This window comes from Cutaneotrichosporon oleaginosum (assembly GCF_008065305.1).
Source record: "Cutaneotrichosporon oleaginosum strain ATCC 20508 chromosome Unknown ATCC20508_contig03, whole genome shotgun sequence".
Taxonomy (NCBI): domain Eukaryota; kingdom Fungi; phylum Basidiomycota; class Tremellomycetes; order Trichosporonales; family Trichosporonaceae; genus Cutaneotrichosporon; species Cutaneotrichosporon oleaginosum.
The window spans coordinates 952,068-964,148 of NW_027072172.1; the positions used below are offsets into that span (position 1 = coordinate 952,068).

The 12,081-nt window shown below is 60.9% G+C and overlaps 5 protein-coding genes across 5 annotated transcripts; 1 reads left to right on the forward strand and 4 right to left on the reverse strand.

The window, feature by feature from the left end:
* Window positions 1–367: 367 nt before the first annotated feature.
* COLE_03562 (uncharacterized protein) lies at window positions 368–1,532 on the reverse strand (the record flags this gene model as incomplete). The annotated part of the gene is made up of 5 exons (XM_018419887.2): window positions 368–508; window positions 551–667; window positions 705–873; window positions 907–1,262; window positions 1,311–1,532. The coding sequence occupies 5 exons, from the start codon at window positions 1,530–1,532 to the stop codon at window positions 368–370; spliced, it is 1,005 nt and encodes a 334-aa protein (XP_018275757.2).
* Window positions 1,533–4,737: 3,205 nt separating this feature from the next.
* On the forward strand, window positions 4,738–4,908 carry COLE_03563 (uncharacterized protein; the record flags this gene model as incomplete). The annotated part of the gene is made up of 1 exon (XM_018424370.2): window positions 4,738–4,908. The coding sequence occupies one exon, from the start codon at window positions 4,738–4,740 to the stop codon at window positions 4,906–4,908; it is 171 nt and encodes a 56-aa protein (XP_018275758.2).
* Window positions 4,909–7,372: 2,464 nt separating this feature from the next.
* COLE_03564 (uncharacterized protein) lies at window positions 7,373–8,931 on the reverse strand (the record flags this gene model as incomplete). The annotated part of the gene is made up of 3 exons (XM_018426126.2): window positions 7,373–7,734; window positions 7,768–7,938; window positions 7,980–8,931. 3 exons carry the CDS (start codon window positions 8,929–8,931, stop codon window positions 7,373–7,375), a joined length of 1,485 nt encoding a protein of 494 aa, XP_018274831.1.
* An 806-nt stretch (window positions 8,932–9,737) lies between these two features.
* On the reverse strand, window positions 9,738–11,222 carry COLE_03565 (uncharacterized protein; the record flags this gene model as incomplete). The annotated part of the gene is made up of 2 exons (XM_018425668.1): window positions 9,738–10,866; window positions 10,915–11,222. 2 exons carry the CDS (start codon window positions 11,220–11,222, stop codon window positions 9,738–9,740), a joined length of 1,437 nt encoding a protein of 478 aa, XP_018274832.1.
* Window positions 11,223–11,467: 245 nt separating this feature from the next.
* On the reverse strand, window positions 11,468–12,076 carry COLE_03566 (uncharacterized protein; the record flags this gene model as incomplete). The annotated part of the gene is made up of 1 exon (XM_018427130.2): window positions 11,468–12,076. One exon carries the CDS (start codon window positions 12,074–12,076, stop codon window positions 11,468–11,470), a length of 609 nt encoding a protein of 202 aa, XP_018274833.1.
* Window positions 12,077–12,081: the final 5 nt, after the last annotated feature.

The following is a 12,081-nucleotide window of genomic DNA, read 5'->3' on the forward strand; positions in this document are numbered from 1 at the left end:
ATTTGAGGATTGCGTACAGCCCGTAGGTCTCGCACAGCTGAACCCCAGTCACAAGGAAGCGTGCACACGGCGTTGATAAGCGTACTGCAAACCGGCCTGTGTGCCTCTTCAATCACACTATGGGTGATCTCAAGGCGGGATTAAAGGTCAAACTGGTCGATTAATCCTCAACCAATCTAGTCATGTTCGAGCATGACCAAGGCCCACCCCGCTCCCTCGTCCTCCTGGACAGTCTATGCGTGTACATCATGACGCTAGTATCTATGTCGTGTCTGCCAATCACACCTAATATACAAGAGTTTCGTGTATTGTCCGTCGCGTAAGCGTTGCGCGTGTTTGGGGCGTAAGGGGTGGATTTGTTTGAGCCTTAGACCCATCGGCCAAGAATGGTCATGGCGAGAATGCCGAGGAAGAGACAGAAGAAGGATGCAAATAGTCTCTTCTTGTTGGCGTTTTTGAGAGGACCGTCGACGTAGTCGGCGGCGAGGAGCTTGAATGAGGTGTACAGCTGGGTGTTAGGTTGTGAGGGCTGGGGTGAAGCACAACGTACCAGAATACCGGCGGATGTTGAGTCAAGAACGCCGATGGAAATGAGAGCTGCTGTGCCATTGGCCGAGAATGATTTACGGACTCCGATGCCGATCGCGATGCCAATGGGGGTAACGATCTGGCGTTAGCTCGGCAGTATGGAGTCGACCGCTCACCATAAACATGGATGCCTGAAGGAAGGAGTGGGTCTTGCTGAGCCAGTGGAGGAGGGCAAGCCGCGCGCCGAGGGCGGCACCTTCGAAGAACTGGTGGAAAATGATGACGATAAAGAGAGTGGTCCAGGAGGAGGATGAGTCGGCGCCAAGGGTGACACCGATCATGACGCTGTAGTGAGCTTGCGCTGAGATGTGCACGTACGAGTGGAAAATAATACCGGCCTCAAGGAGGAGTACGCGCCAAAGCTCCTTGTTCTGCCAAGCGAGAATGGCGGCCTCGGGGTCAGGGCAGCAGCCGTCGTGGGCGTGGGAGGTGGTGGCCTTCTCAGCATGGCTGTGGGTGTCGGCGACACTGTGGTGGTCAGGAGTTACGCTGACGGGCGACGGTGAGTTAAGACCACCAACGCCGAAGCGCTTCTCAGCTGCATGGGAGGCGACGAAGTCAAGGGCGAAGGTAATGAGGGCACCGACCATCGCAATTGTCGGTGCTACCGGCGCGAAGAGGAGAGTGCCAAGACACCTGTCATTCCACATAAGGAATCCGTGGTAGAGCAGGTGCTGGGGTTAATTGAGACTGCTGCGAGTCTTCCTCAGGGATGAACTTACCACAAAGGCGGTGGAAATGATGACGCCCGTGCCGAAGTGGCGGACGAGGAAGAAGACATTGCGCCAGAAGCCGTATTCGCGGCCGAATGAGGCAGCATCAAGGTGTCCTACAGACTTGGCGCCATTGGAGTCCTTCACGAACCAACCGGCGATAGTGGGGAGGTAGACACCCAGAGCAGAAATGACGAGTACGATGAAAATGGAGGCGACATGCATCGGCATGTTGAATTCGCCGAGAACGACTTCGCCACAGACGGGAGCGCCGGCGGCCAGGTTGGTGCAATTGCCGTGGCTGTTTGTTAATATTGAAGGGGTATTGGACCAGTTAGTCTTACCGAGAACCGTCTGACGTCAGCTACAGAACACGGAGTCCCAAAATGTGATGGAAACATCGGGTCACGCCAGCCAGGAGCAAACTCGATGTGGCGTGCAGGGTGCGGCTTGTGATGTAGCTTAGAATGGAATGCCGCGACTCACCCTCAGGATGAACAAGACATTGGCCGACAGCGTATGCGAGGCGAACGGCCTCGGCCTTGTCGGCAGCGTCAAAGCAATCCCAGTGGTCGCCATCTGGCGTCAGCGTGGTCTAGAGTCTGCGCACCCCAGGCGCAGTTCTCCGATGGGGCACTGGGTTGCGAGGCCTGGCGGACCCCGAGGCTCGGGGTCCGCCCAGCAAGCGGGATCGAAGCTGCGAGCGAGAGGGCGGGCAGAGAAGTTGCAGTAATGAGTGTGGAAAGCTTCATTGAGTTGTGGGAGAGGGTAGAGGTTGGAGGGGATGTTGTGGGGGTTTGGTGGAGTAGGGAGAAGCGGGATGCAACCGCAATATTTATCGTGCACGGGATGAGATGGGAAGCGGGGTGGGAGGAATGGCGCACCAGCTTTGCCCCGCGGTCCGAGCGCCCTGTTTCGGTTGCGGGAATCGTGTGCTGCGGATTTCGGGCGTCGCGCTCGCGCGCTGTGTAACCGTTATTAAACGAGATTCTGGCTGTCGGAGCTGTGCAGGTAGGCGCTCTATTCCCCTCTGCTCCCAACAACAGTGCCAGCCGATCCCATGTGTTCGGCCGAGGGTGTCACGGACTTTCGACAGATGGACAACGAGCGGACGGGGACGTCGAAGGGGAGACAGGACGAGGCTGTCTGTGCGGGTGGTGCAGAAGGGCGCAAAAGTTATCAGATTGGGCCTATCAGATACTCTCGGCCGACGGTAAATCGGTGATCCGTGCACTTCTGTTTTCGTTAACATCGTATGAGACGGGGCATGGGAGCAAGGAGAAATCGGCGCAAGTGGAGTCGTGTGCCTGCCCTTTTGCGCCGCCACTGCGCCACTTTCACCCCATCGATCAGCCGAGGCTGTGTGGCGCCACGCCTTTCTCGTCATTCTCTTGTTTCCGAACATCTGTGCTCTCCTCTCACTGCAGTTACAACCCCCTAGCTCTCCTTCAACGCCCCACTCACGCCGACCCGGTATATCTACCCCCAACTCCTCTTCACACGAGGCCAAGCCAGCGGGCGTGAGGACGCGCTTAGTCACAAAGCCCGACTCCCTGCTTGCGAACGACCAGTTATGGTCCTGAATGGCCCAGGCCCATCAGCGCCATCCCTCGTCACACCCACAGCTTCTCGGGTCTAGAACCTCACCAACAACAACGTCACGAGGAGTTGCGACCGCTGTCAGCAAAACGTCTTCGGGGGACGAATGAATCGTCAGGCTTTTAGCCGCCCCGAGAACGCGATGGATCTCAAGAGACGACAAAGCGTTTGACGCTTGGAACTAGTTCAGCCAGGCATTGACTCAGCACCTGCGCTCGCGTCTTGCAAACTTCCGACCAAACCACATATTGTGGAGACCGCCATTTGCCTTGCCTCCCGTACTGGACCCGTGAATCACCCGTTGCCTCTTTAACCTCAAAGCCGGCGTGAACGCGTTCCCTGCAGTGGGGTACTATAACTGACGCCTTTTCCAGAAGTCCATCGACATCAGACGGCATTGTGAATCAGGATTATACAACGTGGCTGGGCTCCACAGTACTGTTACGACTCAAGCCTTCACCTACAGTAGTTTGCATACCCCCAATTTCTGCACTGCCATTTCTCCTTCATGGGCCCTTCGCCTGCCGCCTCGACCGACTCATTCCCAGCGATGAACGCTGTGATCGACGCGTCGCTGTTTAACTTCTCTGCTTCCGGTGGGCTTTGACACTCAAAGCATAAATTAGAGTTGAGAGCCTTCCCATACGGACGGCAGTGCTTTTCGAGTCTTGCATCAAGCGGATGTGCACCGTGCAGCAAATGCAGACCTCCTTGTGGAGCGGCTGCCGCTTAGCAGCGTTATGCGTGTGCGAAAAGGTCCGATGCGGGATAAAGCTTACAACAACGCGTAGAAGCCGTGCGTGCCGGTGTCAGCGGCACATCGGCCCAGCTTCCACGGCATCTTATCGTGAACTCTAATCAGCAATGCGACCAGACGTGCGTTTCAGATCCAGGTCAAGGTTAACGCGTCTCTGTACATATCTGCTTGACAACAGCACCAATGCATGCGATCTCGCCGGATGCCGAGTGCCTGCCCGTTTGCGCGCATTGTTGTTCTCGCTCGGCCGCTCACCATATTTAAAACGCGACACGCGCGACGTGCTCCCCACACCAATACACTACCATGCGTGCTCCCCTCCTCCTCCTACTAGCACTTGCGACGGGCGCCGCCGCGCGCCCGCACCCCGTCGCCAGCCACGACCTCGTCCCAGTAGGCCGCGACGTGCAGATGATGCGGTCCGTCGTGAGTCGCCCGCCTGACTGAGCCCCGCTGATATAGCCGCCGATGGAGGCCCGCCTCCTGGCCCGCGCAGTGGGCACACTGGGCGCGGGGGCGTACGCCGGCTCTGACGCGGACGCTGACCTCATTCGCGCCCTCCAGCATCTTTTGGGCGTGACACCCGACGGTATCTGGGGTCCCGAGACGGCCGGCGCTGTTACGGCCGCCCAAGCTGCGCGCGGCCTCGAGGCGGACGGCATTCCCGGCCCAGCGACGCTGGGCGCGCTCGTCGAGGTCGTGTCGCGCGGATCGTCCGGCCCCTCTGTCGCGGCCGCGCAGGCCGCAATCAACGCCCGCGTCGCCGACGGCCACGCAATGCTGGTCGAGGATGGCGAATTTGGCGATACCACGTACGGGTCAATCTTATCGTTCCAGGCCGTGACGGTCTGGATGTTGACGGGATCGTGGGTGTGCTCACTTGGAGCACACTCTTCAACGGCTCCGGAGTGGGAGGAGGAGGTGTGGCCAACCCTCCCCCAGCCCCCCAGCCCGCCCCCGAACCCGCCCCTGAGACAACTCCAGAGCCGGCGCCAGAGTCGTCGTCGCCTCCCACTCGCCCGAATAGCTCCCCCGACATGACGCCGTATCCTGATCGCACGGGGCGCTGCCCAGCAGGCCATGTACCGGTGCAGAACGACGTTCCCATCGTTCCCAATGGGTGTGGGCGTCCAGGTGGATTCCCGGTTGATGACTGGATTGTTCTTGATTGTTGCAACGGCCACGACAACTGCTACTCGACGTGCAGCAAGAGCAAGAACACGTGCGACGATGAGTTCCACTCCTGTATGAAGGCCCGGTGTGCTGAGGTGCATGCGGACAGTCAGATGGACGAGAATTTCTGCCTCGTGCGAGCGCAAACATACGCAACTACTGTAGTGATTCTTGGACAGGGCGGTTTCGACACCGGCACGGAGAAGCACTGTAATTGCCAGGCGCAGTGGGACCCAATCGTATAGAAGTAGATATCCAGAATTTGAGTACCTGCGAACGTGGACCGTACATACCTCAAAGTTGCTTTATGTCTGTGAGCGGGACACGATCGGGTGCAGCTGGTTTGCTGATGAGACATCAATATTGGGCCCACCACGTTTCTGATCATCCAACATGAAACGATGCCAAGCTCCCCGTCATCTTCCGCCATCTCCGGTTTCGGAATCGGCCCTCGGCCATCTCCAGCACTCCACCTCGGCTTCGCCTTGAGCGTCTACTTTTTCATGACGCACGTGGCTGCCCGCCGGGCCTGCGAGCCATCATTTTCGTAGCGACCACTGCCGCATTTCTCTGTTCCCCCCTCGGCACCAGCCTCCAGGCGCTCAGCGCAGATCTCACAGCCTCATGCGCGCCTCCCTCCGCGCACTCACATCACACGCATCCGCGTCCCGCCCATTCCCCATCGCCACTCCCTCCATCGCACCATCCGCACGCAACATCCTCAGAATGTGGTGTAGTACAGAGACCCCCGCCGTGCCCCAGGTAGCACTGTCGCCTGAGGCGGAGCATGTACGGGGCGAGCATTGGAAGGGCGCGACGCCGGACGGGTTCAAGAACCCGTGGCCGAGCGCGAAGGCTGAGCAGAGCTTTCTCGAGGCCGCGAAGGTGAGTGTGGCGAGGGCTGCGGTAGTGGAGGAATGGAGACAAACAGGGGGTGTAGGTGTGGGGGGGGGGGGGGGGGGGGGAGGGGGGGGAGGGGGGGGGGGAGGGGAAGAAGGGAAGCAACAGAGAGAGCTGACAGCAGTTTGTGTGGTCAGGTGTGGGGAAGAAGCGCCCAGAGCTCGCGGACGGATGCACGTTCGTGCCGCGCGCCGAGTGTGATTTCACGCCACCGGCGACGGGCGTCAAGTCGACATGGCTGGGCCACGCGGCCGTGCTGATCCAGTACGCGCCGTTGGCGGGGCAGGAGCGGGGGCTCAACATCCTCTTCGACCCGGTGTTCAGCGACCGGTGCGGGCCGACGCAGTGGTTCGGCGCCCCGCGCCGCTTCACGCCCGTGCCGTGCGGCGCGACAGTCGCCGAGGCCGTCGACGCGCTGCCGCCGCTCGACATCGTAGCCATCAGCCACAACCACTACGACCACTTGGACATCCCCACGCTCCGCGCGATCTTCGCGAAGCAGGCTGCGACACCGCCGGCGCTCCTCATCCCGCTGAACACGCTCCGCCTCGTGCGCGGTATCGCACCCGACGAGCTCGTGCGCGAGGCCGACTGGTGGGAGGAGATCGCGGTGAGCAGCGACCGCGGCGACGCACACTTCACATATACGCCCGCGCAGCATATGACGGCGCGGACGGCGTTCGACATGGCTGCGAGTCTGTGGGGCGGGTGGTGTGTCAAGACGAAGCGGGACGGCGGCGCGCAGACCGTGTGGTTTGCCGGTGACACTGGTGAGTTTTGGCCGGCGGCGGGCGTGGCGAGACGGTGGGGTGCGTCCGGGAGCGCAGGTACACCTGGGTGGCGACACCTGACATGGTGGCGTGGGGTGGGAGCTGACATCATCCCACGGGTGGCGATGAAGGAAGCGAAGCGCAGATAAAGAGTGTGGCACCGCCATTGTCGCTGACACCAGGATACTCGGCTGTTGACACGGAGACGTACGAGATCGATGAGTCCCGGCCCGTGTGTCCGGCTTTCAAGGAGATCGGCTCGCGGCTGGGTCCGATCGACCTCGCGTTCCTCCCAATCGGCGCGTACTCGACGCGCTCTTTCTTGAGCACCGTGCATTGTGCGCCGATTGATGCGGTGCGCGTGTTCAAGGATGTGGTGAGTGCGATCATGGGATAGGAGGTGGGATGGGGAGAAGGGAGCAGGAGGCCCGCTGGGACGAGGAGGAAGAGCGGAGCAGGGCGCAGCTGCGAACCCAAGGCTGTCATCTGCTGCCTCTGCACCTCTGCTTCCTTCTAAACATGCTCCCCGGCCCCCTCGGCCTTCTCGCTGCGAAGCAGCACTGACTCCAGAACGCGCGCAAGGCTGTCGCGATCCACTGGGGCACGTGGGACCTGTCGAACGAGCCGATCTCTGAGCCGCCACGCATGCTCGCAGAGGCGCGCGAGACCGTCGGCCTCACGCAGGAGCAGTTCGACATTTGCGCGCTGGGCGGGAGCGTGAGCGTTTAGAGTGTAGCGCGGTATAGTGTTGTGACATGTAAGAGCTGCTTTGCGGTGTGGAACGGTGGGGCGCTGAGCCACCGATGCTATCTCACATCTCAATCGATCTAATGCAATGACACAATGCTACAGACCCTCCCTCAAGCCATGCCCTAAAGCACCACAGCGACAGCCGCCGCCGCCGCCGCGCCCGCGGCAATCAGCCAGCTCGCGGCGACGGCGGCCGCGGCGTTTTTCATAAAGCTCACGTTCCACCCCTTGGACCGGTACTGGCGGATGAGCTTGTCGACCTCGGGGTCGTTCGGGCCGTGGTCGTTGAGCTGGAACTCGTCGGACGTGAACACGTTCGTGTAGTTGCACACACGCGAGGCATTGTATCCCGGCCGGTCGGGGCAGTACTCGGGCACGGCGATCTGAAGGTAAAACGTCCCGCCGTGGCACTCGATGCACGCCTCGCCGGGGTCATAATATTCGATGGGGTAGAATGTCGTGTTGCCCTCGTCGGCCATGATAGCTGGTGTGAGCGGACGGCGAGGGGGAGACTCACTGTCCTTGCGCGTGCGCAGGCGGCCGAAGGGAATCAGACTGCCGTCGCCGGGGTCGCCGGTGCGGAACGTCTTGACCTTCTTCGTGTCGTTGCTCCAAAGGAAGAAGTGAAGTTCGTCGTCTCTGGGCCCCTCGTACGTCCACCAAATGGCGCCGGTCGCCTTGAACGACCCTGGGGTCAGCCTTGTCCATCATGGTGTGGGCGCGACGCACAGAAATTTCCCTTGCGCGGCCAGGTGATGTTCATCGGGTAGCGCGTGTGGTCTGCCGTGTCCCATGGCCCCTCGGCGGTGTCTGTGGGCGTGGGCTGCGGCTGGTCTTTGTTATCGTTGTTTGGGTTGGTATCGGGGTTCGTACTCGTGGGCTTGTCGCCGCTGGTGGGGGGGTTGTTCGTCGAGCCTGTCCCCGTGTTGCCAGTATTCCCCGTGTTGCCAGTACTCCCCGTGTTGCCTGTGGAGCCGGTGTTGCCCGTGTTACCCGTCGATCCAGTATTGCCCGTGTTGCCCGTGTTGCCTGTGTTGCCAGTGCCGCCGGTGTTGCCAGTATTGCCCGTCTGGCCATTGCCGGTCGAACCTGTGCCGGAGCCAGTAGTGCCCGTATTGCCGCCTGTGCCGCCACTATTACCAGTGCCACCAGTGCCCGTTCCGCCACTGTTGCCTGTCCCACCAGTGTTTCCAGTTCCGCCAGTGTTGCCTGTACCGCCTGTGCCAGTTCCACCAGTGTTGCCCGTCCCGCCAGTCCCCGTTCCTCCTGTGTTGCCAGTCCCACCCGTATTGCCACCAGCACCTGTCCCGCCGTTGCCGCCCGTCCCTCCGCCATCGCCTGTACCCGTGCCCCCGCCTCCGGCGCCTGTTCCGCCTGTCCCGCCTGTCCCGGAGTCGCCCGTCGCCTGGCGCACTACGAGCCCAGAGGAACCGGCGGGCGCAGCCATGACAGGGCAGGCGAGGAGGGCGAGGATGAGTGTTGATGGTAGCATTGTTGTGGGGAGTGAGGAGACGAGTGGAGAGGAGGAAAGAGGAAGGAAGAAGAGCGAAGTGGCGGGGAGGAGGAGAGGAGAGGAGAGGAGAGGAGAGGATAGTGTAAGTGCGAGGGAGTGGGTAAGAGAGGAAAGATGCGAGCACGAGTGAAGTGGAGAGTCGACAACGACAAGACAGTTACATGTCATCGCCCACAGAGGGCGGTGCGGCCGATCAGAAGCTGTACGAGGGCGAGGGTGCTCGGACCTCAGACCTCATACCCCTTCTTCCCTGTCCAGCATGTCTTGGCCCTGTCACATGTCGTGAGTGGACACGTGCGGCGAAGTGCGGAGTGCGGAGTGCGGTGTCGCGGTCGGGGTGTCGGGCATGGTATGGGGCCATGGCGGCGATGCAGGCGAGGAGATGTGAGGAACGTGAGCGAGAGGCGTCGAGGGAGGTGAGCAGGGAAGTGGGTGGCAGAAGGTGGAGGTGGCAAGCTGTGCGGGCTCCGAAAATCTCGGCTGCGAGGTTCTGGCGCCGACGAGCTCGAAAATGGAAGCGTAGGTCGCTGGAAGCATGGAGCAGAGGCTACGCGTGCGTCGCTCACAACGAGCTCAGTACTGTGCACGCTCGCGCTCGCCGAGTTGCGTGGCGACGCGGGTGGACGCGAACAGTCGCGACGTACGACGGTGCCTGGACAAGTGACGAGATTCTGGGGTCGCAAGATCGCCAGCGCCAAGCTTGTTCGCTTTGAGGGTTAAGGGTTGAGGGATCTGGTCTTGCTCAACATAGCGATGCAGGGAGATCGCGCAGAGGCCATGGGCGCGGCTTCAACACCAACATCACAACCATGCGCCAGACTATACTCTACAATTCCATTTATATACGGGCAATTTCATCCGTGCGCAGTGAAAGGGTGCAGGACTTACGGAGAGTAGTACTCACTACTCACCGTCGTCTCGCTCGCCACCGAATTCGAACATCGCCATGCGATTCCCACTATGTCGTCGTCTAGTCATGCCATGTCAACATCGTCGTCGTCGTCAACTTCGTCCACGTCGTCCTCGGCATCCTCATCATCATCCTCCCCATCCTCATCCTCTTCGTCGTCGTCCTCATCCTCGTCAGAGTTGTCCTCGTCACTGTCAAAGACGGGAGGCGGCTCGACCTCCGTGTCTGCCGCAGCGCTCTTGAACATCTCGCTCCGGTACCGGCGCGCAGGCAGGGAGAGCTCGCGCGGCTTGTACGCCTTCTTAAAGATGACGGGCTGCCCGTAAATTCCCGGACCCGTGCTCTCCGTCACGTCAGAGAGAAGAAGACGGCGTATTCCGCTTCCCTCAAGACTCTCGAGGAAGTCGGCCCACAGCCCTTTGTCCTGGCTCTTGGGATGGTTGAGTTGCACGCGGCGCAGGCTCAGACTGCGGAGGGGGAGCTTGGCAACAATGCCCTTTAGCACCTCAGGCGAGGTCGTACACCCGCCCAGCTCGAGTGTGTCGAGCGGCAGGTTGAGGGGCGCGATGGGCAGCCCCTCGTCCTTCTGTGTCGCGATGGCAACAGCCTTGGCCCAATCGTCCATGGTGTCGTTGTTGCATGGCGTGCCGAGCCACTCGAGGAACGCCTTGGGGTCGAAGTGCCGGTCGAAATAGTTGACACGGAGCCAGGTGACATTCTTGGCCAGGTGGAGGAAGTCCTCTAGCTCCTCGGGAGCCGAGACGCGCAGAACGAGGTGCAGTTTCTTCAGCTGGCCAAGGTACTCGGCGACTGCAGGCTTGATGGCGGGTGAAACGTAGAACGCGTCCTTGAGTGCCACACTGCGCGTGATGACCTCGAGGTTTGGCGCGCTCAGCTCAGCGCGGCCAGCAGCGACGACGACGCCCTGAAACACCCGGTCAAAATCAATGTGAGCCGAGCCTTGTTGAGGGCGAACTCCTGACGCCTTGTATAGCGTGGTCGAGCCATACGAGTACCACTGGGCATTGGGGCCGTCACGGAAGCGCGTGGCACTGCTGAAGTCACGGATGTCGATGGTCTCCAGGTTGGGCAGCTTCTTGAACGCCTTTGTGAGCATTTCGATCCACACGCCCGTGTTAAGAAGGTAATCTTGATCTTGACGCGCTCGCCTGGTCACGACGGTGTTGGCCACCCTGAGGTATCAGACGCAGTGCGGGATGTAGAAACAAGGGGCCACTCACGTAGCTGTATAGACTTCGACTGCGCGGTCTGTCGCGATACAGACATGCTTGAGCATCGGCCCAAGGTGTTCATGCTGAGCAATGTCCAAAAGCGTCTGGAGACTGAAAGTCGAGATCCAGAACTGGCGCTTGCGGAAGAACTCGTGCGACCAGGAGGCAAATGTCTTACGCTCGATGACCTTGCATGTCTGGCGGACGGCCGACAAGTCCACGGTCGGTATCCATCTAGTGATGCGAGTGAGGACTTCTGCAGGTAACTGAGCGAAGGGGGAGCCAGCCTGGATGTTGGGGGCGGGAGGGAGGGTCATGGTGAAGTGGATGGAGTTGAGATGAGATGGGCGATGGACAAAGTGGAAGGAAGAATGAGTCGTGGTACCGTGGTGGATTGGACGCGTTCCCCGCGTGTCGCGAGATGCGGAAGCGGGTGATCGGGTGAGCGGGTGACGCCGGGTGACGCGACTCCACCATCCCATCCCGTCCACCCTATCCGCGCGTCGGTTCACATCCACCTCACCTCATGTCACTCCATGCACTCCAATGGTGCTGTCGGGCGCTAAGCATCCTCGCGATCGCTCCTCAGCACTGCCCAGTACTGCAGCGTCTGCCATGCGCCTTTATGCCAGTCGACCTCGCGCGCCGTCCCCTCCAGCGCAAACCCGACTTTGCGCAACAACCCCCCCACAGCAGGATTGTGCACGTCGCTGCGCGCCGCAACGCGGTGCGCGCCAAGACGGAACAGCGCGTCGAGGAGGGCTGAGAGCGCCTCGGCGCCCACGCCTGTACGGTGCGCGGCGGGCGTGATGGTGATCCCGATCTCGTAGGTATTGGGTTGGTGGGCGTGGGTGTGGACGGCGAGGTCGCCAAGCAGGACTGAGGAGGGGGAGGACGGGGTGAACAAGGAGGAAGTGGAAGTGGCAATGGAGGACGAGGAAGGGGAGGAGTGGATGGCAAGCTGGAGCCACGCGCCAGGGGGAGGAGGGAAGGTTGTCGGCTGGCCCGCGAGGAGCGCGTTCGCGGCCTCGACCGTATACGGAACGTCCCAGCCTTGATGTCGGGCGATGTTCGGGTTGTCGCGATACGCGACGAAGGCCTCGCGGTCAGCGGAGGTGAGAGGGGAGATAATCAGCCGCTGGGTGCGGAGCGGGAGGAGATCGTGGGCCATGGAGA